The sequence below is a fragment of the Mugil cephalus genome, chromosome 12 (assembly GCF_022458985.1).
Source record: "Mugil cephalus isolate CIBA_MC_2020 chromosome 12, CIBA_Mcephalus_1.1, whole genome shotgun sequence".
Taxonomy (NCBI): Eukaryota; Metazoa; Chordata; class Actinopteri; order Mugiliformes; family Mugilidae; genus Mugil; species Mugil cephalus.
The window spans coordinates 2,620,024-2,642,993 of NC_061781.1; the positions used below are offsets into that span (position 1 = coordinate 2,620,024).

At 38.8% G+C, this 22,970-nt stretch overlaps 2 protein-coding genes across 2 annotated transcripts; both read right to left on the bottom strand.

Annotated features, from left to right (window-relative positions):
- Positions 1-3,725: 3,725 nt before the first annotated feature.
- LOC125018167 (trace amine-associated receptor 13c-like) lies at positions 3,726-11,077 on the bottom strand. Its single transcript, XM_047601913.1, has 2 exons — positions 10,905-11,077; positions 3,726-4,693 (listed from the first exon to the last, which is right to left on the bottom strand). Exons 1-2 carry the CDS (start codon positions 11,075-11,077, stop codon positions 3,865-3,867), a joined length of 1,002 nt encoding a protein of 333 aa, XP_047457869.1. The 3' UTR covers positions 3,726-3,864.
- Positions 11,078-16,708: 5,631 nt separating this feature from the next.
- On the bottom strand, positions 16,709-17,966 carry LOC125017872 (trace amine-associated receptor 13c-like). Its single transcript, XM_047601398.1, has 2 exons — positions 17,794-17,966; positions 16,709-17,519 (listed from the first exon to the last, which is right to left on the bottom strand). The coding sequence occupies exons 1-2, from the start codon at positions 17,964-17,966 to the stop codon at positions 16,709-16,711; spliced, it is 984 nt and encodes a 327-aa protein (XP_047457354.1).
- Positions 17,967-22,970: the final 5,004 nt, after the last annotated feature.

Genomic DNA, 22,970 nt, shown 5'->3' on the forward strand with positions numbered 1-22,970 from the left:
TAGTGATCTGTTGGGACAATATGGTACCATGAAGTCTTTCAGATATGATGGGGGTAGGCCTTTCAAGGCCTTCTATGTAAAACTGGGGTAACATGATCTCTCTGCTAATTCCTGTCAGTGCTCTTGCTGCAGCGTTTTGAATCAATTGGAGGCTTTTTAAAGAACTATTTGCACAACCAGACAGTAATGGGTTACAATAATCCAGCCTGGAAGACACAAATGCATGAATTAGTTTTTCCGCATCACTCTGAGAAAGGATGTTCCTAATTTTGGCGATATTACAAAGGTGAAAGAAAGCAGTCCTTGTCACCTGCTTTATGTGAGAATTAAAGGACATATCCTGGTCAAATATAACACCAAGGTTTTTCACAGTAGTACTGGAGGCCAAGGTAATGTCATCCCAGGTGATTAGATAATGAATCTCTGACATATTTAGGACTAAATACAATGACTTCTGTTTTGTCTGAGTTTAAGAGTAGAAAATTACAGGTCATCTAAGCCTTTATGTCTTTAAAGCATGCTTGTACTAGTTTCATCTGGGTTCATGGATAAATATAGCTGGGTATCATCTGCATAGCAATGGACGTTTATGCTTTCTAATAATATTGCCTAAGGGAAGCATGTATAATGTGAATAATATTGGTCCTAGCACAGAACCCTGAGGAACTCCATAGCTTACTTTGATATATATAGAAGAATTGTTGTTTACATGGACAAACTGAAATCTGTCTGACAGATATGATTCAAACCAGACAATTCCTGTAATCTTGATCACACTTTCAATAGTGTCAAATGCAGCACTAAGATCTAGCTGGACAAGTATAGAGACAAGTCCATCGTCTGAAGCCATGAGGAGATCATAGGTAACTTTAATCAGAGCTGTTTCTGTACTATGATGAACTCTGAAACCTGGCTGAAATTCTTCTAACAAACCGTTCCTGTTTAAATGATCAAGCAACTGATTGGCAACAACCCTTTCTAAAGCTTTAGAAAAAAAAGAAAGGCTGGAAATTGGCCTATAGTTGGCTAAAACATCTGGGTCAAGAGTGGGTTTTTTAAATAAAGGTTTAATTACAGCCCCAGGATATGTGCCCCAGTTTTAAAAGACTGGGGCACATATCCTGTTAATAAAAATACGTTTATCTGATTTAATGTGGAGGTATTAATTAATGGAAAAACATCCTGGAGCACTTTAGTTGGGATGGGGTCTAAAACAAGTTGATGGTTTAGATGCTGTAATAACTGAAGGGAGCTCTGGAAGATTAATTAGAACGAAAGAATCCAAGTATTGCCTGGGTCCTACAGAAGTTTCTAATGTCACTGTACTTACATCTTTGACAGCTGAAAGGATGCTATGAATTTTGTCTCTAATGCCAACGACTTTATCAGTGAAGAAGCTCATGAAGTCATTACTGATGACGGCTGAAGGAATAGATGGTTCAACAGAGCTGTGACTCTTTGTCAGCCTGGCAACAGTGCTGAAAGAAATCTGGGGCTGTTCTTATTTTCTTCTAATTAATTAATTAATTACTCTCCATTAATGAAGAGTTCTGTTCTACTCTTATGGAGAGTTTTTTTTTTTTTTATAAGTTGTTAAACTATCTTTCCAGGCTATGTGAGCTTCTTCAGAATTAGTGGAATTCCAAATTCTTTCCAGCTTTCGGAACTGCCTGCTTTGAACTATGCAACTGTGAATTATACCATGGAGCTACGCTCTTCTACCCCTCTTTTTCAGAGGAGCAACTAGATTTAGAGTTGTACTAAGTGATGCTGTTGTGCTGTCAACAAAATAATTTATTTGTGATGGATTTAGATTGTGGTTGCTGTCATCCACATCACTGACATAAGGCACTGAGGTAAATACTGAAGGAATTAATTCCTTATATCTAGTTACAGCATCATCAGATAAGTGTCTACCATAACAAAATGTCTTTCCACTTTCAGTGTAATCTCTTAGTAGCAGTAAATAGTAGTATAGTATAGTAATAATAGTATAGTAAATTCAAATGATATAAAGAGACAAAAGACAAAAGAGGGTTGTGATAATATACTGACAGTTCTGAGCTGATGACACTGCTGGAAATCTTCCAATTAGGAAGGGAAATGATCTTGATGTGTTTTTTATCTGCTGGACTAAGTTGCACTGCACATCACCCCAAAAACACCATACGGACAGTGAAGTTTGGAGGTGTTAACATCATGGTGTGGGGCTGTTGTTCTGCATATGGTACTGGCAAACTTCATATAAATGAAGGGAGGATGAATGGAAAAATGCACCAAGATATTCTTGAGAAAAATCTGCTGCCATCTACCAGCGTGATGAAGATGAAACGAGGAGCCAAGGACACAGAGCCAAGGAAACTCTCAACTGGCTTCAGAGAAAGAAACATTATGTATGTTTATTTGTCTGTTTTCCCTGTCTTGTCATTATTTATATCATGTCTTTGTTATTGGTTGTTCTACTGGATCGATATAGGAAAGAAAATTAATAAAAAATTTGATTAAAAAATGATTAAATAAATGGTGCAGGGCCAGTTGCTGCTGGTTGCCCCAGGCACCAGATGGTTTGCCAGAAAGTTTTTGGAGCCGACAGATAGTCTTCTTACGTAGCCTTGCTGAAATCCAACTATGACCTATAGGCCTCTTTCCTAAGCTCTTCAGCTGTTCTCTTTTTTATCCCGGTGACAGTAACTTTTTGAGCAATTTGTATAACTTTTAGGTCTTCCAACTAGACCCATACTTTTTAATTCATTATCAGTTTCTCCTGTCGCATGGATCATCTCAATCTTGTACTTTCATTTGTATCATGATTAGAAGCTGCACAGATGTTTGTCTGATATTATTACTCCTGCTGCACTCTTTTTTCTCTTTTTTTTGTCTCTATCTGGCCAGCCTCAAGCAGATGGGTCCCCCAAGATTTTGTCTTATGAAAAGGAAATTATATATTTTCTCTAGTTTCCTCCCACCTCCAAAGACATGCTCGTTAGGCTAATTGGTGACTCCTAATTGAACCTAGGTGTGAGTGTGTGTCCGAATGATTGTTTGTCTCTGTGTTAGCCCTGCGATAGACTGGAGACCTGTCCAGGGTAGACCCTGGACAGGTCTCTGTAGAAGATGAGATGAGACATTGTCATCTTAGTGTTGCCATAGAGGTGTCAGGCTCTGGGTTGTGTACCAAACAAACATTTTCTTAGAGGCACATTAAACCAAAACAAATATACAATGATTAAAAACAATGCAGTTGTGGACAACATTAAAAAAGCCTTAAACACATCCTACAAATGTGAACTTGGGCTGAAGCAAAGTGGGCCCATTAAGATCTAAATGCTAAAGTACAGTAAGCATTAATGAATATGTATAAATATACAGATATTGAACTTCTAAAGATATATTGTACTTTTCCTCCATCTGCTGTTGTAAATGTCAACGATTGTAGGAAAGCTGGTGATCCTCTGTGCTGACTACACTACTCACTGCAAAGACTTTCTGTCTGCAACTGAGCAGTTTCTGTACCATGTACCTGTAGATGGATGAGAGGACTACACTTCTCTAGCTACCTCGCTTGAACCTCCATAAATTATAAATCAACGTTCTCATTCAGGAGTCCAAAGTATCTGTACAGTTTATTACAAACATCTAAATGGCACTACATCACCTGGGAAACGAAAAATCTATGTTTTACACGTTTTACATGAAAATTCATCATCAGTTTCTGTATAGCGACCCATAAAATTATACTTTTGTGCATATGTGTAAAGATAAAAGCTTACATCAGAGCTATTTGTCTCTCTTGTCTTTAGTTTAAATAAAATTGCTGCAGTATCAATGACATCAGTTTTGTAATGCTTGTGTTATTTCAGATCTTTAACAGTCTCTCTCCAGTATGTTGACCTCACGGGACCCAGGCTTCAGTATCTGCAGAGTGACAATGTGTTTAATACTCCTTCTAAACCAGGGATAGAACAGTGCATAGATGACAGGGTTTAAACAAGAATTTAAATAAAAAGAGAAGATGACAACAGTGACAAATGACTGACTGATCACACTGTCCCCAATTAAAGCGTAACAGTATAAAGGGCAGTAACATATCAGATATACAACTACAAGAACACCAAGAGTCCTGGCTGCTTTCAACTCTGATTTCTTTCTTGTCAGAGTCAATGAAACCTGGACTGTGTCAGCTGTAATAAGAGAGCGCATGGCACGAGCCTGAGACACAGCCACCACAAATACTCTCAGATAGAGAACTATGATACCAGCAACTGTGATACTGAAATTTAAAACAGCATCAACAGATAGTGTTATTTGGTCTAAGGGTAAAACACATTCTCCATAGCAGGATTTACTTTTGCCTGGTTGAGTCAGGACATCCTTCACATAATAACTGCTGTACAAAGCACAACAGAGCCAACATAGACAGACACTGAGTCTGATTCTTGGCACAGTGATTCTGGTGGGGTAATGCAGAGGATGACAAATAGCCACATAACGGTCGACTGATATGAGGACTACTTGTCCTACTGAAACGCAGATAATGGTCGAGGAGAGTAAACAATAAAAAACACATATGGTATCTCCAAATACCCAGCAAGCTGTTGTCCTAAAGATTTCTACCGGCATGAACAGCAGGCCCACAAGAAAGTCTGACACAGCCAGAGAGAGGAGGAGGATGTTAGTGGGTGTGTGAAGCTGCCTGGAAGGAGACAGAAAAGCATTAATTACACATAAGTCACGTCAAAATGTCTTCAGTTTAAGTTATTACGCTGTGCTTTAGTTTAGGGAACTGAAACAATCTTAACTTTAAAGGCACCAAGTAATATTGTTCGCAGGTAAAGTGTGTCAAATTAATCCATCCACTCCAACATTAACAGATAATGCACATCCTATGTATCAAGTGAACTCTAGGTTTCGTTGAGGAGCGAATCTCTGCCTGAAGTGGGAGACTGAGATGATGACCAGCAAGTTGAGAACCACCGTGATCACAGAGATGGACGATAGCAGAATGTTCAGGAGCACAGCTTCAGACCAGTGAAGTGTGGGTGTGACGACCACAAAAGTGTCACATTTTGTGTTTTTGAAAAAGAGTAAAAAGAGAAAAATTGTCTTTTATTTTGAATACAATTTATTGTAATCCATTTTGAAAAAAGGTACCCCAAAGAGATTGCATCTATTTTTGCGGTGGTTTATTTTCCTATTCAATGTGTATATTGCAATGTTTGCTCCATGCCAGCAGGGGGCGAGGGCGGGTTCGGTTTTAGTGACTTGCATTGCGTTTTCCCCTCATTACTGCAAGTGCCTTGAAACTGACAAGCCGCGTCCTCATCCCTCTCCTGTTTTCAGGTTTGTAAATGTTCAAATATGCTTTGAAACTAGGATTTAGCCATGCCGGAATGTATTGGGGATGTCTGTGAACTATTTTAGTCAAGTAATTTTCGTCGGAGACTTTTGGCGGTTTTGTTTGAAGTAAGTTTGAAACACGGAGGTGAAGTCTAACCGTTTAAAAGTGTAGTGATCACGCGCTGTCTACATGGTTGTTGAAAGCAACTCAGTTTAATGCACACGCCTCCCCCACGTGAACGTACGCCTCAGTAATGTTTTAGAAACTTACAATGTTGATGTGTAGCGTTTACTTTGCCGTCTGTAAGGTCCCAACCATTCGTTTTGAAATGTGATTTGGCTAGGAATGTTCATGGAGGAAAGAAAGGTGACTGTTTAAAACGAGTTTTGTTTACATTAAGCACTTTGGGTTTCCAGTGGTAAAATGCAGTACTGTCTTGATTTGAAACGAAGTAAAATACTTTGATGAAGAGTTAAAAAGTAACTTGAACATTATGCTGGTTAATATACCATGGTCTATGTATTTCATTTTTGATAAATAGGTTAAAATACTAAGCTGAAGAGTAAGTGAACATGTATTTTGGAGAAAAGAGATGTATTCTGTTATGGACTTTGTACTGAAGAACATTTTGAGTTTTTGTATTGACATGGACACTGAAATTCATTGAGAATGCTCAAAGGACATTGAACACTGAATATGTTGAATATAAAAAAGAGACATTTAACACAAGAGTGTATTTAAAAGTGAAACTTTAATAAAAATTACTGCAAGTGCCTTGAAACTGACAAGCCGCGTCCTCATCCCTCTCCTGTTTTCAGGAACTTAACTGTTAACCAGGGTGCCGTTGCTACGGTACCCGTTACATGGGCTTCCTGCAGGATGTGTTGAGGAGATGTGGAAAACAGAGCTCCACTTGGTCCTGGATCTCCATCATCAGACAGCTACAGTACCAGCAGCTCTCTGACCAACTCTTCGTCATATAGCTGCTTTATCTAGTTCTACATCCCTCCCCTCATCTGTTTTAGTCTCTGTAGAATTATGTCCATCCTCTTTCTCTCTACACAAGTCATGCTTCCTTTGTGCCCTGCCCATTTGTCTGTCATAAGTTAAAGTTAGATGCAACTGTCTGCGAAGCTGGCCTATCTACAGTGATGTGAGAAAGTGTCAGCCCCCTGATTTCTTGTGTTTTTTGCATGTTTGTCACACTTAATGTTTCAGATCATCACATAAATTTAAATATTAGTCAACGATTCTACAAGAAAAAAACACAAAATCAAATTTTTAAATTAGGGTTTTCATCAGTAAGAGAAAACAAATCCATGACAATGTGTGAAAAAGTGATTGCTTTCTAAACCTAATAACTGGTTGGACCACCCTGAGCAGCAACAACTGCCATCAAGCCGTAACTTGCTTGGGGCACGCCACACTTAATTTTATGTGTTCTGGAGGAACATGTTTCCATACTTAAAAAGAAAAGTCGATCTGTGAGACAAGAACTAAACCAGTTATAAACAGTAACAGAGATGCGGACCAGGTTACGGAGTCTTTAATAAAATGTTATGGCCAACTGTGACAAAGGCAACACCAAGATCCAATAAGTTTAATAGGACTATCTCTGTACTGTGATTCATCCTAAAACCAGTCTGAAGTTTTTCTAATCAAGAAATACTTAAGGTGATTTAAAAACTTTTTTTTCTTTTCTTAATTACTCATCTTCAGGAGGGGCTTCACCACCGTTGCTTTGAAGACAGTGGGGAAGACACCCATCTGAAGAGAGCAATTTACAATATTTAAAATCTGTTCTCCAAAGAATTCATGAAATTTTCTTAATTGGAAATTGCATCTGAAAGGCAGGTTGTTGGGTTTGCTTAGGATAAAACTTGCCCCAGGGTCCCTGCATCAACCAGGGCTAAGCTCTCTTTTATTTCCTCAAGTGAAAACAATGGTTCAGGTGTGTTAAAATTAATATTCTGGAGAGTTAAAAGACTGGATCTGATATTATCAATTTTACTTCTGAAGCGGTCTGCAATGTCTTCGCAGATAATCCCTGTTGGCATGGCGAGTTTATTAAATTTGGATTTGGTTAAAATATGGATTGTGGATAAAAGAAATCTGGGGTTGTTTGTTGGCCTTAATGAGTTTGAAAAGTGTAATAATCTGGCCACTCTAGAAGTTAGGTAGCTTTTCCTCACTCACAGGAGGAGGATGTTAGTGGGTGTGTGAAGTTGCCTGGAAGGAGACGGGAAAACGTCAGCTACACATTAATCATGTCAAAATGTCTTCAGTTTAAGCTATTATGCTGTGAATTAATTTAGGAAATTGAAACAGTCATGAAATTAATGCACCAAGAAATACTGTTTGCTGGTAAAGTGTTTCAAATTAATTCATCCACTCCAACATTAATGGATTTGTCTTCTATCAAGCGTTCCAGGACTTACTTTCAGATTGTCTGCATGTCTTTGTCTTTTGGACTTAGAATGTTTTATTTTATTTTATTTTATTTTATTTTTTTTTTTGGATTTTGTGTCTCTAGCCCCTTTCTGCCCTGTCTGCCTTTTCTCCCTGAATTCCGTGTACCAAGTAAGAAATGTTCACAGTTTCACTGGGTGTACATGATTTTGGCATGTCCCACAGACTGCACTGCTAACTACAGTGTGCGTAATAAGTGATTAAGTAATAATAAATTACATTTTTTATTGTTCACAACAAGTTATTTCACAAAACTAGTAATTTTGAACATGTACAGCACTGTGCAAAAGTTCTATGCAGGTGTGTGTGTGGGGGTGTGCTGTAAACTAAGAATGTTTTCAGAAATATAAATAATGAAGAAACCTCTGATGTTGTTAGTGACATTACTACCAATGTCTTTCTTCCATGGAGGCTGAAACAGTGAAACGTTTCAAAGTACTGTAGTACTGTAGTATGTAGTTGGATGTTGTCAAGCCAGTTGGATGTTGTCCACTCTGTCATATTCAAATATCAATCAATATAAAAACCTTTCATAAATTCGAAATATATTATAATAATAATTAGGGGTGTAACGATTCATCCACTCACTACATTTTCCTACAATCCAACTGCAGCACTCTGTGCTCGGCAAGTTGGCCTTCCGGACGACATACATCGATCTAATATCGTTTTTAAAGGTAATCAGTCAATTGTGTCCATATTAGGAAATAACAAATTGGATTTAAGCACATCAGACTTCATGTTGATGTGTTTTTTCTTTAGCACTTTTAATGATAAAGGCGTTAAACGTTACCCAATTCAGTCTGACTAAGAAGTAGCAGTGGCAGTCCCCACTTCCCCCACCACCACCTTCATGTCTCCTTGACTTTGTGGCATAGCTCCACACTTGTAGACGGATATCTATGTCCAAATATGGTTTGACCAGGTCAAAGGACTGAACTGGCTCTGCTTCGCTGGGAGAGTTGAGCAAGAAGTTAGGGCCTTGTAACCATGCCGCCTGTGTCAAGAGTGAGGCAGGAATAGACCTTGGTGCAGCGCACATAGTGCCATTGCTCAGGTTTTGTGGTTTGGCGAATGCGCTGAATTATATTATAAACGTAGATATAGAATTGTCTAGATCCATTATAGATATAGCCAAGGACCACTTTGCTATCAGTATAGAACTTTGTGGAATCCAGCTTCAAATCCAATTCATCATCATCAAATCAAATCAAATCAAATCAAACTTTATTTATAGAGCACCTTTCATGCATAGACATGCAACACAAAGTGCTGCACAAAGGGCTGCAGGCTGGTTTTTGTGAAGTGTCTTGAGACAATTTGTATTGTTATTGGCACTATATAAATAAAATTGAATTGAATTGAATAAGCCGATTCCTATTCCCTACTTCTTTTTTTCTTTTGCCCGTCACTGCTTTGTTTGCTTAATTAAAGTTTTATTGAAATATTAAAAGTAATACTTCTTTCGTCAGAGTAACTGCACAAAATGAGACATTAGGCGTATTAGGCTTCTCTTGAAAACACTGAATGCAAAAGGGTTTATCAACATACAAACGATATGTATTTGCTGTGTTCGGCTAAAATACTAGACTATGAACTGTACTAAATAATGAGCGATTAGGTTAGCTGAATGAGATGGCTCTTCTTTAGGAGCAATGGCAAAAGACTCAGCTCTCAGAAAAGAAAAGTGCAGAGGGTTTATATTTATCCATTTCTCTCAATGCATATTTTTTGAACCTGTTTTTAACACCTCTTACATGAATATTTATACCAACTAATTTACCTGTAACAGACCTACTGTTGTCACTGACAGTTTCATGCCACCATTCTCTGTTTTATCGCAGTGATAACTTTATGAGCACTTTGTATAACCATTAGGCCTTCCAACTAGACCCATTCTTTTTTTTATTCATTATCAATCTGCTGCACTCTTTTTTTCTCTTTTCTCTCCAGCCTCAAGCAGATGGTTCCCCCAATACGAGGCAGGTTCTGCTCAAGATGTCCTGTTAAAAAGGAATTTTTGATTCCTTTGTCATCTTAGTGCTGCCAAACTAACCTTTTTTTTAAAGGCACATTCAACCACAAAATGAAATGTGAATTAAGATGCTATTTATGATGCTATTTCAGGGTATTTGAAAGTTTCAAGGTTTTTCATTGTCATTCCAAAACATGATACATGAAGATACAATCACTGCTCATTTGAAAACAAGAGAATACATAGTAAATCTAACATAAATCAGTAAAAACTAAATAAAACTAAAACTGTAGATCAAAAAGGATATAAGTAGGGTGCAATTAAAGTACAGTAAATATTAATAAATATGTATAAATTCAACATATTCAAAGTTTCATTGAATATATTCAGGGATTCACTCAATATATTCAAAGTTTCATTTCATATATTCAAAGTTTCATTCAATATATTGAGGGCTCATTCAATTCAAAGATTAATTTCCTGAATGGCATGCCATAATTACTATATATAAGCTTACATCAGGGCTATATTTCTCTCTAATCTTTAATCTAATCTTTATCTTTAGCAGCGAGAGAGAGTGTCTGTTGCCGGCTCCACTTTTAAAACCGCGGCCTCCAGGACTCCCTCCAATCAGCAGCCTCCAGGACTCACTCCTATAAGCAGCATCCAGAGAAAACAGAGAGAAAACCAACATAGAACACAAATTATGACCCCTACGATCATAACAATAACATACCACCATTCCGACCTTAGGAGGCAAACATTTTCGGAATGATGGGACGTTTGATTAAAGGGTTATGTGTTGCCATTCCAACAATTAGGGCCTAATGTTGGAATCGCCATTGCCACCCTTCATAATCAAACAGGATTAGGCACTGTGTGAAACACCACGCACAAAGATTGTCAGGATAAGGACACAATTGACTGATATTTCACACCTGTACCATATGAAATGCAGACACATAAAGCTAGTGAGGTCACAATAGACGGAAAATTAAATTCATTGTTGTAAAACATGATTTCAGTTTTCGGTAAAAGTCTAATTCCTCCATGTCAATCACTGCAAGCTCAAAGACACTTCACATTAAAACCACAGTAGCTGTAAAACAAAACACTCTGTGCATGAAGTGAGAGACTGAGATGATGACGAGCAGATTGAGAACCACAGTCAGCACAGAGATGGAGGACAGCATGATGTGAAGGAGCACAAGTTCAGAGTGAGGAGACGCTGGCTTTTTGCAGGAGCTGTTGAAGAGCTGTGGAAAGCAGAGGTCTGCTTCATCCTTGGTCTCCATCTTCAGTACAAAAAACATAGGTAACTGATGACACACTTTAACCCTCCTCTTTCTCCTTGGTCATAACACACTTCACTCCCTCACTCACTCTGCCCAGGGAAAAGATTCTGTCCCAACATTTGCCATGTCTGTGCTAAATTATGAAATTAAATGAAACACACACACACACACACACACACACACACACACACACATTATTCAAACTAGTGTAACTAACGCCATAGAGTGTGAGTGCAGGTTTGTGAATGTGTGTGTTGGGTGCACACCAGTAAGATGTTCCTGACTTTGTTTGTATGGGTGCAGGACATGAAAACCTGTCAGAACAATTACATTTGTGGAGCAGAATATTTGATAAAACATCAGCACACCCTGATAATTGAAAACCATTTCACACCAGACACACAGCAGAAAAACATAACATACATCTGTCGAAGGGCGTATTCACACCAGGAAAGTCCGATAGTTCACTTGCTTTGGTCCAGCCCTTTTAAAAAAAACATGTTTTGGTTTGTATTCACCAGTGTCGGGCATGTTACTTTAAGAAAGTAATTAGTTATAGTTACTAGTTACTTCTCCCAAATGTAACTGAGTTAGTAACTTAATTACTCATTTCTAAAAGTAACTGTTGTGTTACTGTTTTTTTTTTTTTTTAAGTTTAAATATGTCTAATAATTTGAATTTTTTCTTAGCAGGTTTCACAACCCAGTTGCATAGAGTAGAATTATATAGACACATAATTACACAGAAATTTTAATATTTATTGCACCTCACACCCCAACTTGTAGACATATACCGCCTTCACATTGGCACAAATTCCAGGTCGGACCTCGCAGCAGTGAGAGCTGCGTGCCTGTTGTTTCCTCTCTCATACGTCATCGCCTACATTGCAGATAAAGTTAGTTTAGTTAGTGAAGAATGGGCCGGTCAAACCCCCGCTCTTTCAAAAGGCTGCTAATATTAGAATAAATCACTATGTCCTGCACAGAGCCCGATATCTGCCGCCAAAGTCCCTCTTTTCTCGGATGCAGGGCGCTGCCATGATCGTTAAAGTGTGGGAGATCGCTATACAAACTATATAAACACAGTCGCACAGTCGCGGTTCACCAATGCGCTTCCCTTCACAATCATGTAACAACACATTTGATTTGTTTGATTGAAAAAAAAATCCAACAATCTCTACATTCCAAAGATCTGTCTTTACGGGAGAAGATCAAAACTTGTTTTTGAGCTGAAGCTTCTACAATGATACAGTCTGTCAGGCCGTCGAGTCAGAATCTAAGAGGCAGATATATCAGCGTCAGAGAGAAAAACCCGGGTCGACCCGGTCCAACCAGTGACGGCTCACAACTTTTCCTCCACATTCAGCATTGCCGCCGCTTACCTCTGGTAGTTGGGTGTGATTTGTGTATAAACTGAACACTGTCTGTGATCGGCTTAACGTGAAAGCCTACTCCACCTTAGCGAATCATCATCACCTATGCGGTTGTTTCGCCCCTCCCTCCTGTCCTCGCAAAAAAACAGCTTCGCGGCTCCCGTGGCTGAGAACCAAGTAACGCACCCCATTTAATTTTCAGTAACGGAAACAGCGTTATACAGATAGAAATAGTAATTAGTTAGATTACCCCGTTACTGAAAAAAGTAACGCCGTTAGTAACGCCATTTATTTTAACGTCGTTATTCTCATCACTGGTATTCACATTGCACTTTTTTACAAGCAGGGTTTACTCAGACTGAGTTACTCAGACTGAGTAAAGCCTGCCTAACACATTCTCTCTGCAATTTGGCCATAGACGTTTTTGTGCGTCTTTTCAAGCAGCTGATGCTCTCCTTCGGCCATATATAGGAGGCAGTGCATCTCTTCTGTGCCTCACGTTGACCCATGGCTCATTCTTGGTATAAAATAGAAACGAATGACTGAATGAATGAATGAATGAATGAAACGACCGATGAGTTCTGCAATTGTCTTCAGAAAATCCCTGCATTTAACAATAACAATGTGTGATGGTGTCACCAAAAGAACAATGAAAGAAAAATAAATAATGGAAAGTAGCCCTTAACGCAGTAAAATTAAAGATATAGGAAAATGGCATGTTTTCTTTGCCATGTGAGGAGGAAATTGTTCCCTGTATATGAAGGGGTGTGGAATGTGTGGTCTTTCTGTCAGTGGGATTGTTGATTTATTGTTTATTAAATCAATAAACAATAAATAACTATTTTTTATAACTACAAAACAAGGTGATATAGGGAGGATGTGTCTTAGGGAAGGGGCGGAGAAGCAGGAGACCAAGAAAGAACAATGGATGACGTGTGGACCTTTAACGTAAGACCTGAAAAAAACGTAGCTACTTAGTTACTCCGGAAAAATAAACATAAATAGCCTTCAAGAATATACAGGCAAGCGGACTACTTGAATATCATTATGAATTGTCCTGGCGTGTCTCTTCCCAGGGTCAGTTTTTCCATAAGATATTAATTACATTTAAAGGTACTGTTGTTCTGAAAAGATCCCCCTTGTGTGTATGGTGAATCTTTACAAACAGAAGCCCATTTAATCCTGAAAGGTGCTCAGATGTTGCATTTGATTCGGAAAAGGTTCTGATTGCATTTACAGGACAAACAAAGCGTACCAGGGTTCATTACAGACTCTGGTGTGGACCAAACAAGTGAACCGAGTCCCAGCTGCAGAGGTGGTCTCGGTTACTTGTTTGGTCCGCACCAGAGCTGATTTGTATTCACACATACCCAAAAGGTCTGTTTCACGTGGACTAAACGAGCCCTAAGTCAGAACTATTCCCTAGTGTCCCTGTTCCAAACACCCACCAAACCCCAATACCAATACACACATGGATATGTGATTTGTGTCACAACAGCCAGAGAGTTGCTAGTCTAAGGAGACTCACAAGACAGAGAGTCTCCTTTGCAGGCATTTTGGTGAAAATGGGAAGTAAGTGCCATCCTCAGGAGGCAGTCATTCAGGCAAAATCAAGGCTGACGTATGGTGTCTTATTAGGCACTGTGGCAGTGGGTCAAGCAGGTCTTGATAGCCACACAAGACCAAAGTTTGACAGATGACAGGGGAGAGAGAGACAGCAGTGGGTGCAGGATGAGGTCTGCGCAGAAGAGGAACACCACAGCAGGACAGTGGCCATGGACTGTAAGTTCCAAATACCTGGAGCTGGTGGAGGCATGTCGGGAGAATGGCTGGAGGGCCTGTTGTAAGTCTTTGAGGTGGGCTGCAGGGGTTTCCTGGGGCAATCTCTGCACCGATCATTCAGGTTCCTCAGAATTAGAGGGTAGCAGGAGATGCCATCAGAACCATCAGTGAGGCCACAGAGGTCATTAAGGTGAAGGTGTCTGATAGTCTGAGTCCAGAAAAACCCTATGACCATTGCTTCATCATTGAGGATGTGTCTGAACTACACCATCTTGGTTTATGAAACAACTATATGCAAATACAACAAATACTATCTTCTACTCGCAGCAATGTTCTCTGTACTCTGCATATATGTCAATAACAATGTTCATTCACTATAAAATTAAATCTTGAACCTACAGTTCACAATAAAGTTGCATTCTCAAAAAGAATATGTATCTATTCTGTAACAATCACCAATATGCATTCGTTGTTAGTTAACTTTTGCATCTACACTTATACTGTGTATTTGTAGAGATCAATACAGAGTACAGTCGTTTGTATCAATAACAGTGAACTTTCACTGTACAGTTAAAGTTCCATTCATAGAGTCCCCCTGTATATCTTCTGTTCATATATTTCTTTTGTTCTCAGTGTTGTAATATATTGTGGTAAAAACAGAGTGAAAGTAGAGTCAATAAATATCTAGCACGGTTGGACTGGGAGAAACGGTATTTCACACCTCTATGCTTTCATGAACACATTGTGGAAGTGACACGACTTGAATTTTGATATTGTCTAATCTGAACAAGTTACAAATTATTTTTTGAAACAGCAGATAAGAAGGATTGAGGACAAAGAATGCAAAACAATTACTGACAGAGTCAGGTAAGCCAGGAAAGAAACAGTAATAAATTAACTTCACAGAGGAAAAGTAGAATAACAGGATAAACGTGTATAATAAAATAAAATAAAATATATAGAATAGAAATGGAACAAAATCAGGATAAAGGCAGAATATCGCGTGTCTGTGTATGTCAGGTATTTTAGCCGTTCAGTAGCCTAATGGCTTATGGGTAAACTGTCTCCGAATGTTCTGGTTTGAGTCAGAGTGCTCCAGACACACACACTGGGAGATTGTCTGTTTAGAACTGGATATGCATTTATAAGCCTGGATCGTGAAAGGATGAATCTGTCCAATGTCAGTGTTTCTCAGAATTACATCACAACTATTCAGATCATTTATAATTCTCATTGAATTTCTTTGCACTGTACATTTTATCTCGTTTAACTCTGTTTCGTTTGTCTGGTTTCAATTTTAAGTAAGATCTTTTTATATCAACATTTTGTTTTCAATTTTTGTGTTTTTCTTTCTGCTCAGCGTGTAACGTGTTGTATTCTCTTGTTTAGAGTGGTCATACTAAAATAAATGTCCTTTCATCAGTTGATGTTTGGCATTTAAATGTGTGCTTACACTTGTTACAGGTCCAATGATCCTCAGGTTACTATAGTGCAGTAGGTCACTGTTGCAGCATTAAATCATAGAGACACAGATGCTTAAGCGTAAACAATGGTGAAGTCATACCAAAGTGATGAAACTGCAAAATTGTCATGTTAACTATATCATGTCATTGTCATACAGATGTTATATATATATATATATATATATATTTAATTCAGTAGATTCAAATGAAAAGAATTTCAAAATAATTTGTTCAAAAGTTTGTATTTGTCAAGTTATAACATGAAAATGAAATGACAGGGATATTGACTAATTTGAGTGAGGACCAGGAAATACACCTAAAATGGAGGTAGAGTTAATGCTTCAAAGAAGCTGATGTTCTCAACTAGACTAAAAACAAATACATTTAAGAATTACTAGAAAAACGTGACTGATTTTGTTTTTCCAGTGAAGGCAGACTTTGTGTAGTAATTACATTGTGTATTGTAGATTATTGATCCCCTTGGTTCAGGCTACAGATTTATTCATTGATTTATTCATTCATATGCTTTATTTGTTGTGTTCACCCTCCAACAGGAGAAAATGAACTCTGCAAGGGAGGTGTGAAAATAAGGATAGGAGTATTTTTATTCATGCATTTTACATCACATTCGCTCTACTGTATGTTTACTTGAGAAGTTATATGTGTCTGTCTGCTCTTCAGTGGTGTTCCATATTTTTGGAAAATAGTATATGTAAAATGTTGATGGAACATTGCTGTATAGAATCCATGAAAAAAGTATATATTTATTCATATAATATATGAAAAAAGAAATCTATGTAGTGGGAATTATGTTCACCTGGTTGAGGCAAATCGTCAACCAGGCAAATGAAATGAAACTATGAAAGATTGCTAGAGAGGGGAAAAAAAGCGCTCACTTACACACAACAGATTAAACTGAAACCATTTGAATGTGATCATTGTCTCACCGAACAACATGATCATAAGAACATAGTATCAGTATCTGTACATTCAGTTGATCAAGTTCCACATTCTCTACATTATGTTGGCCTCACTGGAACCAGGCTGCAGTATCTGCAGAGTGACAATGAGTTTAATAGCTTTTCTAAACCAGGGGTAAAACAGTGCATAGATTAAAGGGTTTAGACAAGAGTTGAAATACAATAGATACAAGACAAAAGTCATATACGAGCTACTGACTGAGTCATTACCGGCAAGAGCAACACAATAATATGGGCAGAAGCATATTAGGAAGACAACTACAAGAACACCAAGAGTCCTGGCTGCTTTCAATTCAGATTTCTTTGTTAGAGTCAATGAAACCTGGACTGTGACAGCTGCAATGTGAGAGCGCATGGCATGAGCCTGAGACACAGCTACCACAAAGACTCTCATGTATAGAACTACGATGACAGTGATGGGAACAATAAACGTTAAAATAACATCAGTAACCCCTGCAGTGTAGCTCACCGAAACATCACATTCTCCGTAACAGGTTTTATTCTTGCCTAGTTGAGTAAAATCATCCTTTGAAATGAGAGAGGTGTAGAAAACAGAACAGAGCCAACACAGACAAACACAGAGTTTAACTCTCTTCTCAGTGACTCTGGAGGAGTAGTGCATGGGGTCACAAATTGCAACATAGCGGTCGACTGATATGAGCACCATGTCTCCTACTGAGGCACTGGTAATCACGTAAGAGACATAATTATAAAGAGTACATGCGAGATCACCAAGAAACCAGCAGGTTGTGTTGAGGATTTCTCCCGGCATCGACAAGAGGCCGACGAGAAAGTCTGAGATGGCCAGAGAGAGGAGGAGGATGTTAGTGGGAGTGTGGAGCCTCCTGCAGGGACATACAAAAAAGAAATAAACCAGTAAATCCTCATGACATTTCCAAAAAAAATGACTTTGAATGTTTACTGATATTTCACACCTGTACCATATGAAATGCAGACACATAAAGCTAGTGAGGTCACAATAGACGGAAAATTAAGTTCATTGTTGTAAAACATGATTTCAGTTTTCGGTAAAAGTCTAATTTCTCCATGTCGATCACTGCTAGCTCAAAGACACTTTACATTAAATCCACAGTAGCTGTAAAACAAAACACTCTGTGCCTGAAGTGAGAGACTGAGATGATGACGAGCAGATTGAGAACCACGGTCAGCACCGAGATAGAGGACAGCACGATGTGAAGGAGCACAAGTTCAGAGTGAGGAGACGCTGGCTTTTTGCAGGAGCTGTTGAAGAGCTGTGGAAAGCAGAGGTCTACCTCATCCTTGGTCTCCATCTTCAGTACAAAAAAGATAGGTAACTGATGACACACTCTAACCCTCCTCTTTCTCCTTGGTCATTACACACTACACTCCCTCACTCACTCTGCCAAGGGAAAAGGGTCTGACCCAATATTTGCAATGTCTGTGCTAAATTATGAAATTAAATGAAAGACACACACACACACACACACACACACACACACACACACACACACACACACACACACACACACTATTCAAACTAGTGTAACAAAAGTCTGGAAAATGATTGAATTTCGTAATGTCAGTGAAGAAATAACATCACATATTCGTGTTTTACTGTTGTTGTTCACTAAAATGATAAAATCTTTGGCGAAGGTTTTTCACTTTAAGTTGACACCACGTCGGAGTCCGGGTAAAGCCTGCCTGGCACATTCTCTCTGCGATTTGGCTGTAGACGTCAACATATTTGTGGGTCTTTTCAAGCAGCTGATGCTCTCCTATATATCCTATATAATCTCCAATATATCGAGGAGGCAGTCTCTTCTGTGCCTCACGTTGACCCACTTGGTATAAAATAGAAATGAATGATTGAAACGATCGATAACTTCTGCAATCGTCTTCAGAAAATCCCTGTATTTAACAATAACAACATGTGACGGTGTCACCAAAAGAAAAAAGAAAAAAAAGAATGGAAAGTAGCCCTTAACCAGTAAATTAAAGATATAGGAAAACGGCATGTTTTCTTTGCCATGGAGGAGGAAATTGTTCCCTGTATATGAAGGGATGTCAGTGTTTCTCAGAATTACATCACAACTATTCAGATCATTTATAATTCTCATATCGAATATCTTGCACTGTACATTTTATCTCGTTTAGCTCCGTTTTGTTTATCTGGTTTCAATTAAGTAAGATCTTTTTATATCAACATTTTGTTTTCAATTTTTGTGCTTTTCTTTCTGCTCAGCCTGTAACGCGTTGTATTCTCTTGTTTAGAGTGGTCATACTTTCATCAGTTGATGTTTGTCATTTTCATGTGTGCTTACACTTGTTACAGGTCCAACGATGCTCAGGTTACAACAGTGCAGGCCTATTAAGGCGTATAATGCATCTGGCCCTTTGTGCGTCCCTGTCCGGTCCGCGTGAGGCCAATCATAAATTACAATATAAATTTAAAAAAAATATCTATGTGATGCGTGAAATACAAATGCAAATACAAATGCAACAGCGTTAGCATTCTTTCCGTATGTGAGCTGTCAGTGAAGGTGAACAGCAATATGTAATGCTAGCCAGGTCACCCTCAAGATGTCAGCTCACACTAAGAAGAGAAAAGTTGAGAACGAATGCCGTGTTTTCAATAAGACGTGGACTGCCAAGTATTTCTTTACAGAAATTAAAGGTAAAGCCGTGTGCTTAATTTGTTTTACGGAAGACCCTGTGTTTAAAGATTATAATTTGAATCACCACTACACGACCAAGCATGAGGATAAATACAGAAATCTGTCCGATGAAGAGCACGCAAGGGAGTTGCTGCGTTGCTAGCAAAACTGCAAACCCAACAAGGACTTTTTACCAAACTTCACACCCCCAGAGATGCAGCCGTCAGGACAAGTTATGTAATTTCTCACAAAGTCGCCAGAAAAAGTAAGGCGTTTTCCGACAGAGAGTTTGTTAAGGAGTACTTATTGGACTCTGTTTCACTGATAAGCCCAGAGAAAAGGACACGTTTGAGAACGTGTCACTCTCCCGATGCACTGTAACGAGAAGGGTTGAGGACATCGCTGGAAACTTAGAGCTTCAGCTGAAGAACAGAGCGGCCGATTTTGACTGTTTTTCTCTGGCTTTGGATGAGAGCTGCGATGTACGTGAGACCGCCCAGCTACTCATCTTCTTACCTGGGATAACTGTGGACTTTCAAATCACAGAGGAGCCGGCAGCCATAAAGTCAATGAAAGGGACGACCACTGGTAATGACTTGTACACAGAGGTAAATACATGTTTGGACAAATAAGGACTGAAATGGGAAAAGCTGGCAGGTGTGACAACAGACGGTTGTCCAAATCTGACAAGGGAAATGTGGGACTTTTAAAGAGAATGCAGGATAAAGTGACAGAAATTAACCCTGTGCAGAAATTGACTTTTTTGCATTGTATTATACATCAGGAAGTGTTGTGTAAGACAGTGTTAAAAATGAACCATGTTGTTGGTGCTGTAACTAAAATAGTTAACTTCATCAGAGCGAGAGCATTAAATCACAGACAATTTGTTGCACTTCTGGAGGAAAATGAGATTGAACATGGTGTCATAAGCTATCACTGCACCATCAGGTGGCTCAGCTTGGGCAAAGTACTGAAAAATGTCTGGGACCTGAGAGACCAGATTCAGGATTTCTGTGTGAAGAAAGGACATGACATCCCAGGGCTTTCAGATGGAGACTGGGTGGAAGACCTCAAATTCATCGTAGATGTGCCTGCACTAATGAACAAACTAAATGCCAAACTGCAGTGCAAGGGCACTTTTATGCATGAGATGTACAGTGCAGTGAAGGCTTTCATGAGAAAGTTGCAGCTTCTCTGAAGCCAAGTGAAGGACAACATTCTGACCCACTTGTCAACACTAAAGGAAGCCACAAGATCAGCCGATCACCTCCACGTGTACTCAACCATGTTAGAAGCTCTGCATGGAGAGTTTTCAAGGCGATTTCAAGATTTCAAAACTCTTGAGAGTGAAATGGACATGGTTTCTTCTCCCTTCAACTGCAGTGTGGATAATGCGCCAAGTGATGTTCAGATGGAACTCATTGACCTGCAGTCTGACACACTTTTGGCAGAGCACTTCAGGTCAGTTTTACTGCTGGACTTTTACTCAACCCTCAAAAAGGAGAGCTTTCCACATCTGAGGAGGCATCCTCAGAGGATTCTAGTCCTCTTTGGATCTGCATTTGTATGTGAACAGACGATGAAGTGATGAAGTTCAACAAATCCAAACACAGATCCTCTATTGCTCAATGCGTTTACATGCATAGCCTAATCGAGCTATGCTCTATATTCGACTTTCTCGCTAAAGTCCTTGTCCCAGTTTACATGCAGCGCAAAAAAATCGAACAACTGTTCTCCTCTTCCACACTAGGTGGTGATACGTATCTTTTAAGCAGGTTAATACCACATTAATACGGCCTGATTTCCGGGTGACCTATTACGTGATATAATAAACTAGAGTCGTTCATGCGGCGGACCGGCATCTCAAACAACAACCTGACGGATATTAGTAAATTTTTTAACCTTGTACGTAATGTTTGCGCTACTTCTGGTGCAGATAAGATCCACGCTATCCCTCAGACGTCTCCGTTTCTCTTCTTCCTCTTCTGCGGCCGACTTTCTCGGACATTTTTGTTCCGGGGTCACACGCCAGCGCAGCGGTCATGGAGCATGCGCACCAAATTTTCTGATTGAAAAATCCGATTCATTCGCATTATCTGGGTGTCTCAATTGGATAATGAGAACTCTGATTTTTAATCGGAGTAACGTGTTTACATGAACTTACATTCTGCTGTTATAGTCCGATTAAGGCAATAATTCGTTTTTTTCACCTGCATGTAAACGCACTGACTGATGACCACCTCTCAGCTGTCCTTCGCATAGCCACCTCAGACATTCAGCTAGATTTCAATGCCCTTGTTCAAGCCCAGAACAGACTGGATTATTCTCACTGAAGAGGTGAAATGAGGTCGAAAACATTGCAAGTTATTGTTTGTTGTATTGTTGTATTTCTGTATCTGACCTAAACACCACAATTTCACATAGCCTAATATAAATAGTTACAGAATCATTTTATTCTCCCAGTTACCAGTACCAGCTATTCAAAATATGTAATTAAGTGAATTTTACAATGGATAAAAGTTGAGCAGAATTGTTTTATTTACAATATTTACAGTTATAATGTTGACAATTGTCATGTAAGAAGAACTGCAGTAATGGTAATAATTCAGCTGCCATAGACTTATTTTATTCTGAAAAGGCCTGGTTAAACGAGTCAGATGCTCTTATTGTGAAGCTATAAGAACGGAATTGTGTGTTTATACAGGTGACTTGACTGGATTTGTAAGATGTTTCTGAGCACGTGTCCTCTGTTTTTCACTCACCCTGTAAACTGCAGCTGCGTCTCAGTGATTAAATGTTACGTTTTGAACATACAACAGTTCTCCTCATTATTAAGAAGCTCCAGATATTCATGATCTGAATGATACACATTATGTAATTAAGTGCATTTTACAATGGAAGACAGCTGAGCAGAATTAAGTTCAAGTTACCATTGGTGTGCCCCTCTGACACAATTCAGGTTTCTCATGTGGCCCCTTTTAAAAATTAATTGCCCACCCCTGCTATAGTGCATTATGAGACACTGTTGCAGCATTAAATCATAGAGACACAGATGCTTAAGCGTAAACAATGGTGAAGTCATACCAAAGTGATGAAACTGCAAAATTGTCATGTTAACTATATCATGTCATTCTCATACAGACATTATATATTTTTTTTTTTAAAATTCAGGGGATTCAAATGAAAAGAATTTCAAAATAATTTGTTCAAAAGTTTGTATTTGTCAAGCTATAACATGAAAATGAAATGACAGGGATATTGACTAATTTGAGTGAGGACCAGGAAATGCACCTAAAATGGAGGTAGAGTTAATGCTTCAAAGAAGCTGATGTTCTCAACTAGACTAAAAACAGATACATTTAAGAATTACTAGAAAAACGTGATTGATTTTGTTTTTCCAGTGAGGGCAGACTTCGTGTAGTAATTACATTGTGTATTGTAGATTATTGATCCCCTTGGTTCAGGCTACAGATTTATTCATTGATTTATTCATTCATATGCTTTATTTGTTGTGTTCACCCTCCAACAGGAGAAAATGAACTCTGCAAGGGAGGTGTGAAAATAAGGATAGGAGAATTTTTATTCATACATTTTACATGTCTGTCTCTGCTCTTCACTGGTGGAGTATGTGTATGTTCCATATTTTTGGAAAATAGTATA

Coding starts and splice junctions, on each gene's coding strand:
- LOC125018167 (XM_047601913.1), bottom strand. CDS start 11,077: ATGGAGACCAAGGATGAAGCAGACCTCTGCTTTCCACAGCTCTTCAAC. Junction 4,694..10,904: donor ATCTCAGTCTCTCACTTCAT/GCACAGAGTGTT, acceptor GTCTCCTTCCAG/GCAGCTTCACACACCCACTA.
- LOC125017872 (XM_047601398.1), bottom strand. CDS start 17,966: ATGGAGACCAAGGATGAGGTAGACCTCTGCTTTCCACAGCTCTTCAAC. Junction 17,520..17,793: donor ATCTCAGTCTCTCACTTCAG/GCACAGAGTGTT, acceptor ATGTCCCTGCAG/GAGGCTCCACACTCCCACTA.